Source organism: Talpa occidentalis, unplaced genomic scaffold (genome assembly GCF_014898055.3).
Source record: "Talpa occidentalis isolate TD23 unplaced genomic scaffold, MPIMG_talOcc4v2.1 talOcc4.6, whole genome shotgun sequence".
Classification (NCBI taxonomy): Eukaryota; Metazoa; Chordata; class Mammalia; order Eulipotyphla; family Talpidae; genus Talpa; species Talpa occidentalis.
In genome coordinates, this window is record NW_023604972.1 from 77,062,269 (window position 1) to 77,081,917 (window position 19,649).

The 19,649-nt window shown below is 35.3% G+C and overlaps 1 protein-coding gene across 21 annotated transcripts in view; it reads right to left on the minus strand.

Moving 5' to 3' along the window:
• Positions 1-19,649, minus strand: part of PAM (peptidylglycine alpha-amidating monooxygenase) — a 329,113-nt gene that overhangs the window by 181,409 nt on the left and 128,055 nt on the right. For 19 of the 21 annotated variants that reach the window (XM_054688174.1, XM_054688177.1, XM_037530112.2 and 16 more), the window contains exons 2-3: positions 2,968-3,427; positions 1,857-1,977 (exon numbers count right to left, since the gene is read on the minus strand). In XM_054688174.1, coding sequence (XP_054544149.1) covers positions 1,857-1,977; positions 2,968-3,056 — 210 coding nt within the window. In that variant the 5' untranslated portion in view covers positions 3,057-3,427. Of the gene's footprint in view, positions 1-1,856; positions 1,978-2,967; positions 3,428-3,640; positions 3,729-19,649 lie in introns of those variants that run through there. The other 2 variants (XM_037530110.2, XM_037530109.2) reach the window with 2 other exon arrangements.

The window sequence follows — 19,649 nt, forward strand, 5'->3', positions numbered from 1 at the left end:
TGCAAATGTTCTAATATTTTATTGTATTGGTCTGAGTCTGAATCAATCACTGTGGAAGGGGAGGCAGGAAGCAGTGATTTTCAATAATTTCACATGCTCCAAACCTTTGGATCCTGACTAGACAGCTCCTGGGAACCACAGAGACTCAGAGAAAGAGCAAGAAGCAACTGTATGCTAGGAAGGCAAAGAGCAAATGTCCACCACATGAGACAAAGTTGAAATCAGATTGTATAAAATAAGAAGCTGTAATTTACTTTATATCCTTTTTCATGGCATTACTTTGATAAGTATAAGATTACAATGAGTAAAGACATTTTATTTATGAAAATGGAGCCACTCCACATTTTTTATAATCAGTTCCTCCAGGAATTTTTCTGTGAATGTTGACCCCAGCAGAGTTACCTGCTATTATTAGTGTTAAATAACTTAAGTGTCTTACTGTAAAATAATGAGAAGAAAAAGTAACAGAATAATAATGAACCACAACAAAAGACTATTTGAGAAAGTAATGATATTCTTGGGGGGAAAGATTGCTTAAAGAACAATTAGTGGATTTTTAAAAAGAAGTAATATAAAGTCACTTTGAACAAACATAGGGGAAAAGTCTCTTTTATAAGTGAGAAAAGGCAAGAAGAAGCAATAATCACAAGGGAGCAACTGCCATTTTCTCTCTGATTCCTAATTTTGCTATTTCTCTTTTGATTAAATACTAAATAAAGAGCTTACAGAATTAAAGGCCAGGCCACTAACAACTCATCTCAATGTGTAGAAGAGTCATCTGCTTGGTCTCTGGCAATGAGTATTGGGTCAGGAGTGAGGATCATTTTTACAAAGTAGTTATACACACATAATTAGATGATGCATAGGTGTTCAAATAAATAAATAACAACCCCTAAAATCCCCCTTAATGATGTATGTCTTTTTAGAGTTTCTGCATGTCAATTTCAAAGGAATTCTCCATCAATAAGTGGAACATTTTTATTTCCTCAGTACTTGAAAAAAAAAAAAGAAAAATAGAATGTTATCTGCATCAATGAGTCTCTGCAGCTTCACAACACCCAGGTCTCTGCAGCCCTTCAAAAGGAGAGGACTATCATTTAATGACACACATAAATTCCTGCAAGGCTGCAAAGCATAATTAATCTGGCCTTTTTATGCTTAATGAAACACCTTGCACACATGACAGCAGTGGATTGGAGCTTCTTGTGTGTACTTAAAATAGGGAAAGTTCTAACAATAACCTAGTCCTACTCAAAATTCTCTCTGTAAGTCACGTTTATATGAGCTCTAACAGTATTTCTTCAAAACAGGTATCAAATAGCGATAATAAAGAAACTCACAATCAACCACCTGTGTGAACAGTTTTCTTAACTTTTAAAAGTGAGGGATGTTTTGTTTTTCAGATTCTTGGCAGTAGACACAGGCTTTTATTTCTCAACTTGTGGCTGAGATAGAAGGGTGTTTAAACAAAGTATTCTCTTAGATGCAGCTGCTCACTGTCATTCACTTTATTAGAATACTTTTTCATATTTTAATACATTCTTACATGCTGCATTACAGAGGCTATTATTCCACTGAGAACAACAAGACATACATTTTCAAGGTTTCATTTCAAAACACAAATAACAATATGAGTAAAATTTTTAAAAAGAATATAGCTGAAAGATTTATTCATTTTTGTGACAACTGAATTATTCTAGTCCTAGCTGAGGAGCTTGAAAGGAAATGCCTAATTTTAAAGAAGTTACCCACTGCTGTAAATGCAGTTTCCTTACTTGAAGTAGGTGTGTACAGAACAATTAATAAATAATAAAATTAATAAATAATAAATAATAAAATAACAGAGTTTCTCTCACCTGTTTAGGTGTAACCCCAGGCATGCGAATATCCAATGCAAAATCTGATGAATCAATAGGAATGACTGGTCTGGTGGTACCAAGACATTCATTGGAAAATGATCTTGTAGGTTCTTTAAACCTTAAATAAAAAAAGACAATTTCAATATCCTTGAGCACAGTGAATCTTAACACAAGGAGAAAAAAAAGGAATTCTATTACCCTAAAATTAAAGATTATTGATTTAGACCCAATAAAAACTGTAAATGATGTGATGACTAAATGTTTTAAAATATACTCAGAATTGCATTTTAGAGTCCAAGAGCAATAAATACCCAACTAGTAAACAAAATATAATCAGAGCAAACAGGCTACACTGAAAACTTTAATCAGCAAAAACTAGTCAAAATTATATTTTCCAGTTAATGAACTATTTACATCATCACAGGCATGCCAATTTTTTTCTAATGGCAGAAATATTAACTAGAACACAGTACATATTTAAAAAAAAAATTTGTGTCCAGAATTATTAGTCAAAAACAAACAAACAAACAAACAAACAAACAAACAAACCCCCAGTAATATTGCTAGAAGGCAGAGCTGTATGGGGGGGTGTAGTCTATGTTGTGAATTACAAATGTACAAGTACATAAATATTTAATATGGTAATTATGAGGCGTGGGCATGCAGCTCAATGTTTTCTTGTGAGCTATTAAAGTCCATGATCTGTTCTCCCCACCATTTATCTATCTTGGTATTTTATTTTTTGAGCCATTATAAACAAGAAGGCATTCTAGTCTAAAGAACTATATTGCAGTTTCTGAAATATCTCCCCTCCCCAAGAGGGAGTGACTAGTACTGGAAATCACAACTTTTAATTGGAGTTTTGAAAGCCAGTATAAGGCAGTTACAGTAAAGTGGGCTTTTTCTGTATAGGGGACTTTGCAAGAAGTCACTGTGCCAAAATTCCAAGTCGTTTCTGAAAAGTGCATAAACCTTTTTCTATTTCTCCAAAACTCTTGTTCGTTGATTACATTTTCAACAGCAGGCAAGCACTGAAACCATCCAAATAACATTTCGCCTGTTTAAACTGACCAACCAGCAAAACAAAAACAAAAACAAAGGCACGTACCTCTTATAGACATAAAGTGGGTTTCTGTAACCCAAACAGTTGCTCTGAAACACCAGGAGGAGAACCAGCAGGCTACGAACGCCAGCCATGTCCACGCCGCTCCGGCCCCGCCGGGAGAGGAGCCCGCAGCGAGGCGCTGGGCTGGGCAGGCGGTCGGGCAGCGGCGCAGCCAGCGGCAGCTACTTCATGGCGGGGCGCAGCGGGTGTCCGGCGGTGGCCACACGCTATCTGCCCGGGAGGGCGGCCAGGTGGACTAGGCGAAGTGTCTGGATCAGCAGCCCCGGCAGAAACCCGTAGGACGGCAGTACTTTCGTCCGGTGTGCGCCAGCGGAAGCTTTCCTCTCCCCAGAGCTGCTTTTTGCCCTGCTGTTGGGTTTAGACGTGCAGGGTCCTTATCACTGGGGAGTGACAGGGACTGGGAGGGATATCGCACAAACCCGCGTCAGTCATCATTCAGGACCTGCAAAAATAGAAGCAGATAATGGATGACTAATACATTACAGCATTTGTCCTCAGCAAATCCCAGTTGAGGTTCTTTAATACATTTCACCAGCTTGAGCCCAAGCCTGGGGAAAATGCTGGTCTGTTGATCTCCTCCCCCATGACCAGCCCCCAGGATTTCACAAACCCCCCAAAGTCTGCCTATCTTAGGCTCTTTAGTCCTCCCTCATACCTACTGTCTCTTTTTCATTTCCGACTTCTTCCCCTTTTTCCTGACATGCACCCCACTCTCCAGATTCCTTCTCCTTATTTCCTGTATCACTCCCTTCTCTTATCAAAAATGCACTTAATATCTTTGCTGGATGTAAACAAAGTCATTCCCACAAATGACAGTCTAAGGCACAAAGGAAAAAAAAAAACACTAAGAAGCAGAGACAAAGCACTTGGACACAACACTAATCAGATAGAAAAAGACTTTGAGAACAAAGGCATGTTTATATACATGGATCACAGGCATACAGATCTAAGCAGAAAGATACCCCCTGCCAAGAACGATCTACACACAAGTAATAGCCGAAGTTCTGAGAATTATTTTAAAACAAACTAAAAATCTGCAGCTAACATAATATATGAAAAGCAAACGTCCACTTAAAACATATATGCATCTAATATATAGGTAGTAATTTCTTAGTTGTAAGGCATGCCTCCCCAAAGATATTCTTTCCTGAATAAAGTTTGGAAATTTACAATGCAATGAAATTAGAAACAGTAGGAAGAACTCAGCTGGCCCCAAATGAATCCTATCTACAAAGGATATGATCAAGAACTTCACATTAATATGAATGAGAACCATGCAGAACTAGTGCAACATCTCAACATTTTAAGAAGAGGTCTCAAGTAGGCTGAATTTTAAAATATGCATGCTTTGGTTTTATTGTTGTTCAGAACATATTTCAGCCTCTGTGTCAAGTTTGTAAATTTAAAAAAAAATTATGTAAATTTTAGTTTAACACTATTTTATAGTGTATCATTCACAATATAATATCTCCAAAGAAAAAAATTTCTTAAAGTTTTATTTTAATCACTAATTATTATTGTGGTTTGGGGAATCTCAAATCCAATGACAAGATGAATGATAATAAAAAAACAAAAATCAGTAAAACCACATGAAAGTGCTCCACAATAATAATTACCTGCTAAATCATCCTTTGGAAATCACAAGGTATGAAACTAATCTTAAAAAAAAAAAATTAAAAAAAATAAAACCACTAAAACCCAGGAAGTAAAATTAAATGAGAAGACTTCATGGCTAATACTCTCTAGAAGAAGCATACCTTAAATTAAATACAAATAGAACATGATTGAATATGCAACCAATTCAAGGATACTTAAGGCTCACCAGCACCCAAGAACCATAGTTAATTTACATAAGCAATGTCATTTTTGAAAGAATGATGATATTTGTTTGAACTTTCTCTTTGGCTTGCTGTTTTAGCTTTCAGCAATAAAACCTCTCAGCTTTGTCTGAAACCTTTGCATAAAGGAAAGAACTCTTTGTAGGGGAAGGGAAGCAACTGGCCTGAAGGTTATGCAATTGCCTTTGCTAGCAACAAAGTATAATTCTGTCAAATGACAACACTTAACATTCCCTGAAGTTTTTGTTTTAAATTGAATTGAATTTGTGAAGAAGGGATTATTTTACTATTTCTTGCAGAACAGGATTCAAGGACAGTTTTTCTTATGGCTGGTAAAGAGTTTAGGAATTACACAAACATTTGAAAACAAATTCAGTATGACAATTTCTAAGAACACATCTTTTAAGTACTAGCATTTGGGAAAAAATGTCCACTTATCTCTTTGATTGATTTTATTACCTTTGATGTCCCTAAACTACCCACTAAAAGAAAAAGGAACTGAAGTTGTGGGTAAAAGCAAAGTTGATATTTGCAATTGTGAACAGAACAAAAGGTCTTACACAAATGAAAACTAATCATGCTTCTTGGTTCTTGATGCTTGTAAACTAAAGAAAAGTACAAATCATCATATAGAAAAAATGTCTAACCATGTCATTTGTCATTTTACAATTCCTGATATAGCAGAATATGCAAGACTCAAATCTCTGTAGTCTTTTTATTTAAGATTTAAAATATTAAAATGTATTTCCCTGAAAGAATTCATTCACTCATCAAAAGAACATACTAGTTTCAGATTCTGTCCAAAATATTGCAATATATGTTGGGGTTTTATAGAATTAATAAAACTAAAGAGAATATAGTGTATTAAGGGAGATGAGGATTTCACATATCTTAATACAATGTCTGCTTCGACAGTGGTATTTCTGTAACTGTATTCTGAAAAGGATTAAGGGAATTTTGAGGAAGAAAAAAAGACCATTTCTACTTTCAAGAGAAGGATAAGCAAAGAGAAAGATAAAAGAGTCTTCAATGCAAGAGGGGGCTGAAGGTGGTTAAGGTTTGCACTATGGGAGATGGGTAGTGGGCATTCCAGGTACAGGGAAGGCAGGGGCAGAGCAGCCCAGGTGGGTAACAGAGGATGAGCTTCAAAAACAAGCACTCTAGGTTCTGCCTCCTAGATCCAAGTTGCAAACCCAGATTTACTATTTTACTTATAACACGAAACAAATATTCTGTTTACACATCCACAAATTTTTCAGTAGGAATGATGCATATAGTTTTTATATCTGTGGATATTAGTTCCAGGAGCACTACTGCTAGGCAGTGACTGCAGCCTAGTCCAGAGGATCATAAAACTAATTTGGGCTTTTACAAAACAGAGAGCCCATTATTTACAATTTTCATCTGAAAAAAGAAAAAAGCCAACATATTTGAAATTTCTAATCAGTAAAAGAATTGGATAAATATGCTGGTCATTTGTTTATCATCTAATCAACAAGAGAAAACCAGTACACCACAGTGGCTAAGTTCTGTAAACTGAAGATAAACTAGACTCCTGGCTCCAATAGTAGCTTTGTGACCCTGGGCAAGTATCACCCTTGCTATACCTCAGTTTCCTCACCTGCAAAATGGAAATGACCATACTAACTCACTCACAGGGTTATTACAAAAAAATAAATGAACGCATATCCTTGCACCCAAAACATCAGAAATGTTTGCTCTTACTGGTGTTGCAACAAATATACAGAGTGCCTAGGATGGTCATAATGCTGGGGCAGGTGATAATTAAGGCAGATAAAGCCCCCATTCTCACAAAGATTACTTTCTGGTGAGGGAAATACAAAATCAATTATAAATTTTATGGTCTTTGACGGAGATTTTATGTGATTTCCTAGAATAACTTATCATGAAGCTGATTAAAGGATGCATATCCATCCACATAGCAATCTGATCCTGGGGATTTATTCTTGGGAAAAAATTGAGCAAGGCACCGATATGTTTATAAGAATAGTTACTACCATACATGGTTCAAAAAAAAGATGTTCATAATAGCAAAGAACTGGACTCAATTTAAATGGCCATCAATAAGAGACTGGTTAAAATATTTTGATACAAAACCTTGTATACCATGATCCCTTTCAAGAAAGATAGGTCCATTTATATTCTGTGACATAATTTATTCTTCCTGCATAATTTAAAAATGTTTAAACAATTTTAAACTTAGAAAAATATTGCAAATATAGCACAAAGATCTTTTTTTTCCCTTTAACCATTTGAGAGTAAATTGCTGACTTGCTGCCTCATCATCCATGAATACTTTAGTGCATATTTCCTAGAGTACATTCCACGATGTGCACCAATACATATTGCCATAAAATAAAAATATTCATATTGACATATTACCATCATCTAATCTTCTGTCCCCAAACTGCCAACTGTTCCAATTACATCTCTTAGAGCAAAAGGATCTAGTTCAGAATCAGCTATTGCACCTTAAGTTGTGTATCTAGTCTCCTTCACTACAGTTTCTCAATCTGTCTTTAAAAACTTTTATGTCCTTGATTCTACGGAAGATTACAGGTCAGTTATTTTGTAAAATGCCTCTCGATTAGCATTTGTTTTCTACATCATCAGGACCAGCCTGAGGTTATGTGCCTCTAACAAGACCATCACTGAAGAGATGCTGTGTTCTTTTCACTGCACCTGATTGTCCATTGCTACATATAAAATTACCCAAAATCTCAGTAGTTGAAATCAACAAACATTTTATCTTCTATAGTTTTTATGCATCAGGAACAGAAACAGGTGGGTGATTCTCTCATGAGGTTGCAATTAAGATGCTGGGAAGGGGTGCAATGGTCTGAAGACTTGACTAGGGCTGAAGGCTTTGCAACATGAATCATTCACACTGCTGGCCAGTTAGTGCTGGTTATTGGAAGAAACAACTTCTGGCCAGAAACAGCACTATGTGGCCTTCTATGAAGGGCTACTTGAGTGCCCTCACAATATGGCAGTTGGCTTTCCCCAGAGTGAGCAATATCTTTTAGGATTTAGCATCAGAAGTTACATATCATCATTTCTGTAATATCTTATTGGTTACACATGTCAATTCTACTTGGTGTAGATGAAGACGAGGCAAGAGCATGAATACTAAGGATTGAGAATCATCTACCTGGAAGCTGATCAGCACTGCATGATTTGCTTCTTTATTGCTATTAACTATGATCACTTGATTAAGGTGGTGACTTCTAGGCTTTTCCACTGTAAAACTATATTTCCCTGTGTAATTAATATCCCCTTGGTGGAAAGGTTATTTTTGACTTTATAAATATTCCATTTCTCATCAAACTTTCATTTTAGTCATTTATTTATTACATCATAATGAACTCACAGTTTCCTATTTTATTCAATGGGTTTTAATGTCACTGACTCTATTTACATTACTTACTTTGATGCTCAAATGTCGCAGTGATGGCTTTTTCAAGCAGATTTTTGTTCTTTTGACATGTTCTACAATCCTTTGACTACTTCTTTGCTTTTTGCTTCCTCTGACATGTGGGCTCTAAATCCTGCACAAGTCTTTCCTGTGGTGCTCCTCACCCCTCACCAAAGTGCATCCTGGCCTTGGGGACACCTAAACATGGATGGTTCCTCACTCTGACACCCGTGCCAGACCACCAGCCAGCCCTACCATATCTATGCCCTCTTTACATCAGCCTTCTTGGATGTCTCCCTTGCTTTGTACCACAAAATGGCTTTAGGATTAAATATATTGAAATATATTAATGAAAAAAATCAAACTATAAAACAGTATACACATGTATTTAAAAATCTTAATATAACTCAATTGTATTCTGTTTTCTATGGGGGTAGATTAAGGAAGGGGGCACATTCTGTTTCCATTTATGTTTTTGCAGTCTTTTAATTTTCACGAGCTTGTATTACTTTCATAACCAGAAGAAAATAAGTATATAAATACATTTTGAAATATTTTAAAGCTTGCTTCTTCATATTACAATTTACATGTTAATCTCCATTTGATTTAGGTGATAGTTTGAAAAATGAGTTTCTTTCCATTTGCTTGGCAAGAACTTCGCACAATAAATTTTATGGTTGTTACCTAGCTAGCTGTCATACAGAGTTTTTCAAGTTCATTATTAGCAACATTTTGGGATGAGTAATTTTTTTATTGCAGGAAACTTTAATGTGCAATGCAGGATGTTTAGCAGCATTTTTTGGAATCTACCTACAAGATGCCAGTAACATCTCCTGTAGTTGTGACAACCAAAAATGTCTCCACACATGACCACTCATCTCTGGTAGGTAAAATCACCCTGGTTGAGAACCATTGTTGCAATATTGTTCTTTAAGATGAAGCTTAATTTGTAAATCAAGAGTGATGTAGTTCCCTCCAAATACATATAATGAGAGATAAATTGCTATAAAGTGTTTGCAAATATGGAACTTGGCAAGAATTGGAAAGTGGCAATCATTAACAGCAAGTAACATTTATTGACTTATACATAGGGCATTAACTTTATACACGTTATCTCAATGAATCCTTATGACTTTGATGTACAGGTTATTATTCCCATTTATAGATTAGGAATCTACAGTACAGAAACATTAATAGTGGTAGAACAAGGATTCAAATTTTTCTAGAATCTATTCTTCCAGAATTAGCACTGTACTAGCTAATAAACACTGAACATAGATCATCAGAATCCTCACTGCAACACTGAAATTTGTACCATTATCATTCCCATTTTACTGAAGTAGCAACTGGACACAAAGAATTGGTAACTTGCCCAGGGTATACAGCCAGGATATAAACACAAGCAATCTGGCGCCACAGTTGAAACCCTTAGTAACTACATAGCAACAAATGTGACCTAGTCTTTTTGTAATGTGTATGTTAGGAAGCATTAACATTTCCTCTACAATCTAACATTATTCCTTTAGCTAATTCATAAAGAATAAATTGAAGATCTGTGACTAAGGTTCAAATCTGGTTCAAAGTAGGTTTTGTTTATTTTGCAAGAATTTTCCCAACTCTTCCCTTGCATTTCAATTTTGAATAAACATTTCAAATTAAAAGGATTAAGATAAAACCCAGATTTCTGCTATCTCTTGAACAGTTGTAAAATCTGGCATTACTGGACCTAAATTTCCACATGGCAACAATTAGCTGAGCCAAGTACTATTTTCCTTTTTAGACAGAGCCATCTGAAGACAGCCATAGTCCCCACTACTCCTTATTACCTATTAACTCACAGATCCTGAGGAAAAGAGTAGTTGTTTTAACTGCGACTTAGCACTGATGTGCAGTTGTTGTTGTTGTGATATTTTTAATATTTGGTAAGCTTTTCTCATTAACATTGTCAGTTGTACCCTAAAATCTGTGCTGTAATCTTTTGTGAAAAGGTAAACTTCACCCTAGATATAGCATAGAGTTTGCCACACTTAGACATACTAAGTTGCTGCTATTTTTTTAAGGCTCTTTGATTAGCATAGCACAAACTGAATAGCATATCTGCATGTGAATCTGCTTGAGACTCACCACTTCTAACATATAGGTAATTTGACATATCTTTCCTTTATAAGTCAAAATTGGCTGGGTATCTATTAAAATATATATTTTTAAAAGTCTCAGGGGTTCCATTGAGCACAGATTCTACTGCAATAAGAATTTGCCAACAGCAACGAATTCTATTTTATTTTATTTTTTCATTTCCGTGATCAGTACCAGATGCCCTTTAAATATGTCCATTAGTCATCGAATTTCTCAGTCCTGTAAATACTTCCATGGGGAGAAAACAAGAGAAATTATTCTTAATTAAATTTCTCAGCTTTGACTAATACAAATGTTACTTCATAACACATAACTAAATTCAGTGCTAGCATATTTTAATGTAAGATAAAAAAGATCTCTGTGTTCTAATCACCACACTTCTTTTGTGTTTAAGGACTGTGCTGGGATGTTCTCAAGAGACCAGCGAACTGCACAGAAAAGCACTAACCACACTGATGATGTCAGAAAGGTACACCTGCTCCTTTGTATGCCACTCATTTGCCCAGCAGGTATCTTATTTATTTATAAGCTGAGAAATTCACATAGAATTTAGTTTCAAAAGAAGAGCACAGAGCATTTTAGCAGCTATCATCTCTTTTTTTCCTTTAAGCACCACTGTTGAATGGGAGGAACAGCTCTCCTAGGGCCATTCAGCCATGTTAAGAGCTTTCAGTGTCTTCCTTCCTAAAGTGCAGCAAGTCAGAGATGACAGCCTCAACTTACAGGCTACCTCCACAATATGCCACTTTTAAAATTAATAAACAACTTCCCCCTCAGTGAAGTTTTTGAGGAACTAGTTTAAAATTAATAACCAAGATTTAAATTTCAAATGTATGGTTTTTATTATTTTTATTTTTGCAAAGAAGAACTGGGGTGTAGGCCAATGGTGGGGGGGGAGTGAGAAGATTCATCAAAGACAGAACGGGAAGCAGAACAGGCAGATCTACTGAAATACACTGCTGAGGAGAGCAGTGGGTGAGACAGGAGAGGTCTGCTGCTTCATGTGGGTAGCTCCCTGGCTGCAGTGGTGACAGCACTGAGACATAACCCCTTGGCAACCAGGAAAGTCAGCTTTTTTTTGTTTTTTTTTGTTTTTTTATTTTTTTTAATAAGATGTGACTCCAGTGACCCACTGGATTTGAGAGATCATTTGGATTTCCTTTGTAATGTTTCCTTTGTGGCTCTTTGCACTATTATTTTCTTCTATTTTTAAGAAGTCAGTAAAGAATGGAGGATGGAAGGTTACTGCAGGTTAAGTGCAAATATGTAATGCCAAGCACGAGGCTTAGGCAGCTGTGCTCTGAAGATGGGGATCTGTCTTTCTTGCATTAATCAACACATTTTCGCATGAAATATTTTCTTTTGTAGGAATATTTTTCCGATTTATGATTCCACATCCTTAGGCATGCTGTTACCACAGGATTTTAGTAATATTTGGTTAAATACCTACCGATGACTTCAGAGGCAAAAGCTATTAACTACATGTGAATTCTGGCGTAGATCCAGAATATGTAATTTAAAAAGCAGCTATTCTTTTTCTTAATAAATCTACTTGATTTGCACTGAAATCTCAATTTTCACTCAAAAATAATATTGACTTTTGTTTATTGTGCTGCTCACAGAAAAGCAGAATCACATTTTCAAATGATTCTTAAGTTTTCCATTTCATATGTCCAAACCCTACACTAAAATGCCCATGTACATACCTCTTGCCAGTTTAAAAGTTTTACTATCCTTTTTCTTAAGCCTCTCAGCTATGTAATTATAGTACTTAAACTAGAATCTATAGTCATACAATACTATTATATATTGAAAAACTCATAGAAATTTTTCTTAAAGATCATGAAAGAATGTCAAAACATTTTCCCATTTATATAATTCTGCTCAATTGAGTTTACAGTAACCGAAGGGGATTCTATAAAATGTACACTCCACACTGCCCCCTCAATCCATCTCAAGTATATAACTGAAAGCCATTAACAAAAGGAACACAATTGCTTAAAAACATTTTAAGGTATTATTTTTGGATACAGAAGCTACAATAAAATTTAGCTAAATCAAAAGAGCACTGTTTGAATTTTTAAATATGTACTTCACCATTGAAAGAAGTGCAATGTGCTAAAGTAGTTTATATTCAGATGTTTTAATTTCTAGTCTATATTAATAATTGTTACTTTGATCAGTGTCTCCAAACTCCCCATGAACTATCAATGAAAATTTTATAATTTTCTCCTGGTTGAAAAGAATCAAAGAATTTCAATGTTTACTAGAACTCTTGCAGAAACAGGTGGTGAATGTATTTCATTTCTATTAAACTGTTATTTGCTGTTTTGAGCTTTGAAAGAAGTGGTTTATTTTAACGAGGTGCTCACAGACTGACTTGTTCCTCCCCAATGTTTAATATTCTTTACAAGGCTTCCCATAGTGATTTGCACTACACCCTAGAACTGAAAATGAGAGCAGAAAAAAATGAGGCCTATGGCCTTCCAGGTCTGAGAGAACATACTGCATGCATAATCCCAGTGGTAGCTCTAAGGAAGAGAGGCCAAACCATGTCCAATTATTCTATTTGCCTTCTCTATCCATTATTGAAGTTATATGTTCTAAGCTTAAGTTACAGCATTACTAAAAGGTGAGTTTTTAAAGCACACACAAACAAATACGAATTGCTCCAATTATGTTTGCTGATTTTAACCAAAACAGAGTCCCTTAAGGTAAAATTATATGGAGAATCAGTTTCCAGCTTCAAAATATGAGAATCTCTTTTACAAATCACAAGATTTTGTGGGCCTGTTTACTATAATATTAATATTCTTAATTATTAAAATTTTATTGAATAATTGCTGAATAGTTGTTATATGCCTGACAAAATTTTAAGTACTTTTATATATTTCATTTAATTATCACAATAGCCTCTGAGCTATGCTGTACTATTATCTCCCTTTTAATTTTGATTGGAAGTGGAAATACAGAAGACATTAAAGTGGAGACATAACAGACATTGTTTTACATTGACACTGGCTGATTTCAAAGGCAAGAGCTATTAACCACCAGCTACATTTAGTAGAGGCTTTACTTCTGTTGTACACAAAGGCTAAATAAGCTATTAATGATTCAGTAATGCCTGTCAATCTGCATAAATCTACCACACACTATAACTCAAATGAAGAGAACATAGACATGTGAAACACGTTACTTCACATTGCCCAACACTTCGTTTCTCACAGTGACTCTAGGTTCCACCCCAAATTTCTCTTCTCTATCGATTCTCTGTCAGTAGGTAGAAAACATTGATGTAAAATGGAGAGTGCAGCATTGCTCTTGAAATTAGAGATTATGGGGTCCCCCTGGTGGCGCAAGGGGTTGAGCACCACACTATGAAGTGGTCCGCAGCCTCTGCAGCATGAGTTCGATCCCCGGCCAGCCAGGGAGCAACCCATATGGCACAGCAGATGTCTCCTATCTTGCCCGCTGCTCCCCTCAGCAGTGTGTTTCAGTGGATCTGCCTGTTCCGCTCCCCACTCTGTCTCTAGTGAATCCTCTCACCACCACCAGCAACCCCTCCCCACCGTGCTCTGGCCTGTACCCAGCTCTTGTATGCATGGGTGAATAAATCTTTAAAAAAAAAAAAAAAAGAAATTAGAGATCATGTAGTCCCATTTTAGGGATTCACTTGAAATTTCTGAACTTTGGTTCTTTCCTTATAAATAGGGGGCATTGATACATGCACTATCAGAAGACTACTCTGAGAAACAAAATAACCTTAGCAAATTCTAAACTTATTAGTGTTTCAGATTCAGCTTTTATCAATGGATAGAATTTAAGAGCTCTTTTTCATTTTTTCTAATTTTGTACTACACATTCTGAAAAAGGTTTTTGAGTACTAAGGCATCTTCATATGGCAGACACTGTACAATTATTGCTAAATAGTGAGGAAAAAACTAGGAGTAAAAGACCTGAAATCAAACATTCTTCCTAAAACTAAAAATAAGAGCAAGAAGAGTGTCATTCGGGAAAAAAAAAAAAAAGACTAAAATCTTAACCTAAATCATTTGAAATGCACTCCACTGATTAAAAAAAAAAAAAAAAAACCTATATTTCAAGGGAATTACCAAAGTTATGCCAAGATTATGAGAGAAATTTCCTGGTTGTCAGCACTGACAGGTACTGTATGTCATCATGACCTCAAGTTTGTGCTGTGTGATTTAAGGACGACACAGAAACAGGCTCACAGAACCAAGTGCCCAAAGAAATCAGCAGTGGAGATAAATAACATACATTTGTATTTCAAAAGCTGTTAGGTATTTTCTGAGAACAAATAGATATAAAATGATAGACCCAACTGGGTGCCTGGTATTTAAATGAGAGAAATAGATTATTATTAGTAGTATTTGCCTATCTATTTATAGTAGTGACAAGAAACTTAACTTATTGTTGGTAAAGTGCTAAAGCATTTTAAAGATGAAATAGGCTCTATGACTACTGAAGGTTCAGAACAGGCTTCCCCAACAAGCGCCACTTTGGCATATGGATCATTTTGAGCTAAGTTATGGAGGCCATTCAGGCCCATGAGAAACATTTAAGTTCCTTAGTTAACCTAGAGTAACATAAATTTAGGATCTTACCAAGAATTATGGTTATTCCTAGAAATAACCTTCCTATCTGTGTGGCCTATCTATAGGGCAGGACAAATATCTAATTACAGAATATCTGGTCATGTGAATCGCCCTCTCTTTGTCATGTGAGTCCCTTTCCTCCTTGAAGCTCCCAGCCCCTATCCCCTTCCTTCACTCAGGATGCACACCTCATTTTAGCTTTCCTCCCCTGAGCTCCTCTGCTCGTGTGGATTACCTATAGGTACAAAGTTAATTTAGTTTTTCCTCCTACATATCTGTCTTATGTTAGTATGATTATTTGACTAGTCAAAGGAAAACTCAGAGGACTAGGGGGGACTTTTCCCTCCTCCTTACACTACTAAATACTGCGCAAATACTAAATGTTCTATGAGTAATCAAGTTTACACTGTTTACTTAATTCTATTGCATCTAATATTTATTCTTACATAGATTATGTCAATTGCCTTACTAGAAGATGGCTCTTTTGAAATGGATTATTTTTTTTAATTTGAAGTAACATATATTTCAGGTAAGAATCATCAAAAATTTATAATATATACTACCATATCAGTCACCTCTAAAAATCAATTCTAAAAATCATTTTTCAACTTTTGAAATGGAATTTAAAAAATCAGTATATATGATAAAAATCATTTGAAAAGAATTTGCTTCCCATTATATTGAACTTCTATTCTCATACAGTTACAACTCTCAAACAGAAATCATGCCAGTAAAAAAGTCTTGGATCACAGTACAACTAGCTCATGACAATATGTAAAATTCTGTTGATAAACTCTGTCCAGTAATTTCACCAAAAATCTCTTTTTTGGAGTCAACTATTCCTTAAGAGTTGGTAAAAATAAAAAAAAGTAGATACTATTTATAAAGGTATAGATTTAGTAGTCATCATATTTATTATTACATAAAAAAATTAAGGTCATCATCAAACATTTAAAATTTCTATTGACAAAATAAAACTATAAAATAATCAGCCCTGAGGTATATCAGAATATACTTAAAAGAAGCTGAGCATTTTATCTTTCAATAAGATTTTCAAGGAAATTTGTGTTTCTACCAATTGCATTAAAAATTAATGGCCCACGCTTGACCATCTGGTCATTTCCACTATCATAATTATGGCCAGTGCAGATGACTGCATTATTGATTTGGGGATGGATGCTGAATGGGAAAGCAAACTCTAGTCTTGTTGTTCTGGTATATGTCTGGGAAAATACTGTGCTGATTACTGCTTTCTGGACACGGTGAAATTTGTGTTATATTTATGACTTCGTCTATGAGTAAAGAAAGTTGAAGAGATGAAAGGATGATATTACTAAATCAGTAGAGTAAATATATCATAGAAAATAAGTCAATTGTTAAGGAAAGAAGGTGAAATTTCTTCCTCCTAAATAATAATATGGCACTAATTTTTGCTACCTTGAGATTGAACACCACAGTAGTTTTAAAATATTGAAAAAGTACTATTGTTTCATTCTGATTTACCCAAATTAACATTTTATGATGGCCTACTATATTTCTTATTCCTGAAACTCTGTAATGGGCTTATCTTTTCAAAAACTATCAAAAATATGCTTGCTATCAAAGAGGTCAGTATCATATCAGTAAGTTTTACTTTAACCAAATGTTAATTTTAAAATCAGAAAAATAAATGGATTAAACAGCATTAATTTGCTTAAAAGAATAAAACTGATAAATTTTCCTCTGTCATTTGATATTTAAATCACTTGGTAATGAGATAAAGGTTCATTAAGGCAGCCTTTGTTATGTAAAAACAAAACACAGTGGAGAAGAAATTCTTTATTCAGTTATAATTATTCTCCAAGGATATGTCAAATGAGGTATCATTAAAATATTTAACTTTAATTATGCAACATGTTTTAATACATAATCAAAATACATGTGCATACAACCTAAGCATTTCACTCACTTCTGAAATCTTCAGAATTTTTTTCCAAAGAAAAAGTCAACATAAATAAAAATATAGAGAGAAGACAAATTCTCACAGTAATTCACACTTATATGCACCAAAATAGTGTAGCAAACACCTCGGAGAGTCCATCTGATCATGAGACAGAATTGTCTCCACACATTTCTAGTTCAGATTTTTATGTTCCTACCGTTCCTACCATGTTCCTACCGTTACAGATCAATCCAATCGTTACACTATTCTGCTTTTTGTTTTTCAAAATGAAATCTGCTAATTTGAGTTCCCTTATATTTGTATCCTTATATTTGGCCCACAAATTAATTTATTTAAATATGAGACAATGTTTGTACACACAGCTACTGATGCTCTTCTTCTAGGTTAACATTTGTCTTTTGCCAATCAAAATTTCCCAAGTCTGATTTTTTTTCTGACACTGTATCTGCTGTAAAAGAGACATGCTCACTTCTCCACATTTGAGTAGCTCCTGACCCAGAAGGGTAGGGAAGTCACGAATAAGTCCACCAAATGACCACATGACTTCCTTTAACCAATGGAAGAGAAACAGTGGTGGATTGTGTCAAATTAAGCTTTATGTTTAAAAAAGCCATTGCACAATTTTCCTTTCTTTGTTTTCTTTCAATATTGCCTTCAGAAATACTCCCACTCCTTCTACTCAATGATTAGCAATGCTCAGAGGGAGTCTGCCCCACTAGCCTGTAACCAGATACTCCATAATGTAGAAAGAGGGTAAAAGAAAAAAGTGCTCACCTTATATGAACTTAAATTTTTTTTGATTTTTTTTTTTAATTTATACAAGAGCTGGGGTACAGGCCAGATTCTCAGGAGGGTGAGAGGATTCACCAGAGACAGAGTGGGGAACAGAACAGGCAGACTGACCGAAATACACTGCTGAGGGGAGCAGCGGGTGAGAAAGGAGAGGTATGCTCGCCATGTGGGTTGATCTGAGGCCTGCGGTGATCGAACCAGCACTGTAGAGGCTGCTGACAGCTTCACAGCGTTGTGCTCAACCGCCTGCGCCACCAGGGAGGCCCGAAATTAAATTTTTTCTAAGATTTATTTCATTTATTTTATTTTATGCATATAAGAACTAGGATATAGGCCAGAGGTGCAGGGGGTGAGAAGATTCACCAGAGAGAGAGCGGGGAGCAGAACAGGCAGATCTACTGAAATACACTGCTGAGGGGAGCAGCGGGTGAGAGGGATCAAACTCACGCTGCAGTGGCTGGAGAGAGCTGATAGCACTGTGACTTTAACCCCTGCACCACCAGGGAAATCCTGAAATTAAGTATACCCAAATATTAAATGAAAAGAGAATGTTAAGTAGAACCACATAACTCTAGTGGGCAAATTTAATTACTTCCCAACTACCTAGAATATGGGAAGTTATGAAAATGTTTAGATGAATTACTGAGAAGAAAGGAATTTCCATACACACTCCCATGCCTGCTCCCACCTAATGCACTATGTTTGCTAAGGCCTCATCTCCAGTAAAAAAAAAAGAAAAAAACCTCCTTTATATAAATCCAGGGAGACTGGAATTTCATCCTACCTGTTACAACATTGACATACTCAATAAATGTTAAGCAAATGAATGGGAACAAGGGATACAAAGAAATACATTACACAGTTCTCCAGAGTGTTACAGAAAAGTCTGAGAAAAATTATGCATATAAGATTTGGATATACATCATTTCATAAACAGAATATAAAATTGAAAATTATTTCTTAAATCAAAGTACTATACACATGTATCTAAAAGTCAAGTAATACTAAAACCCTATGACAATAGCAGTCCTCTTTATAAGTCCTGCTCCTCAGATGCAATTCTCTGCCACACTTATAGCAGATTATTCTGGTATTAGCAATCATTTTTCCAAATATGTGTATGTTCTGATTTACTGTTTCACAATTCTATTCACTCTCTATTGACTTCTTACTTTGAACAATGATTTAATTCTCTTATACATCCCTTCCTGTTCCACCATCTCTCCAATAGATCTGTATCACAATTTTTAGTTACATCAATATTAAGTCATTAAAGCTAAACAAAATATTTTCTCCACTGAGTCACATAAATGTCTTTGCTTGTTGCCTTTCTTGTATGCCTTTTTATTTTTAGGTAAATTCAGGAACTAGAGCCTGGTTCTAGAACCACGTATCTTTATTTTGGCTTCACCATTCATTGTGTTTGGCTTGATATAGAATAATAAGATGACAATGATTTCCACCAAGATTTTCAAGGGTATAAATCCTTTATCTCCATTCTTATAATCCTTTTGTTCAAAAGTCAGATGCCAAACTGATTTTTCATTATTTGCGATTTCTCAATATCCCTCATTTTCTCTCTTCTCACGAAGCTTTTAATTTTTTCTCTTTAGCCTCCAGTTCTAAACTTTTGCTCATATGCCCTAAGATAGGTTGTCTTCATTCATTCTCCTGGGCATTTCTCATTTACTTTGTTGTTTTATTCTAAAAATCCATGAATTACTCTATTGATAAATACTTATGTATTTCTTTGATAATCTCTTTTCCCTAATTATCTCTGTTATCTTTCTTAGAATGCCTCTTTTTGGGTATTTGACCTGCTGAAATAATCCTCAAGTTTTCCTACCATTTCCTTTCTACTGACTGTTTTGTTTCATCCTTTTTACTTAGAGACAGCTTCAACT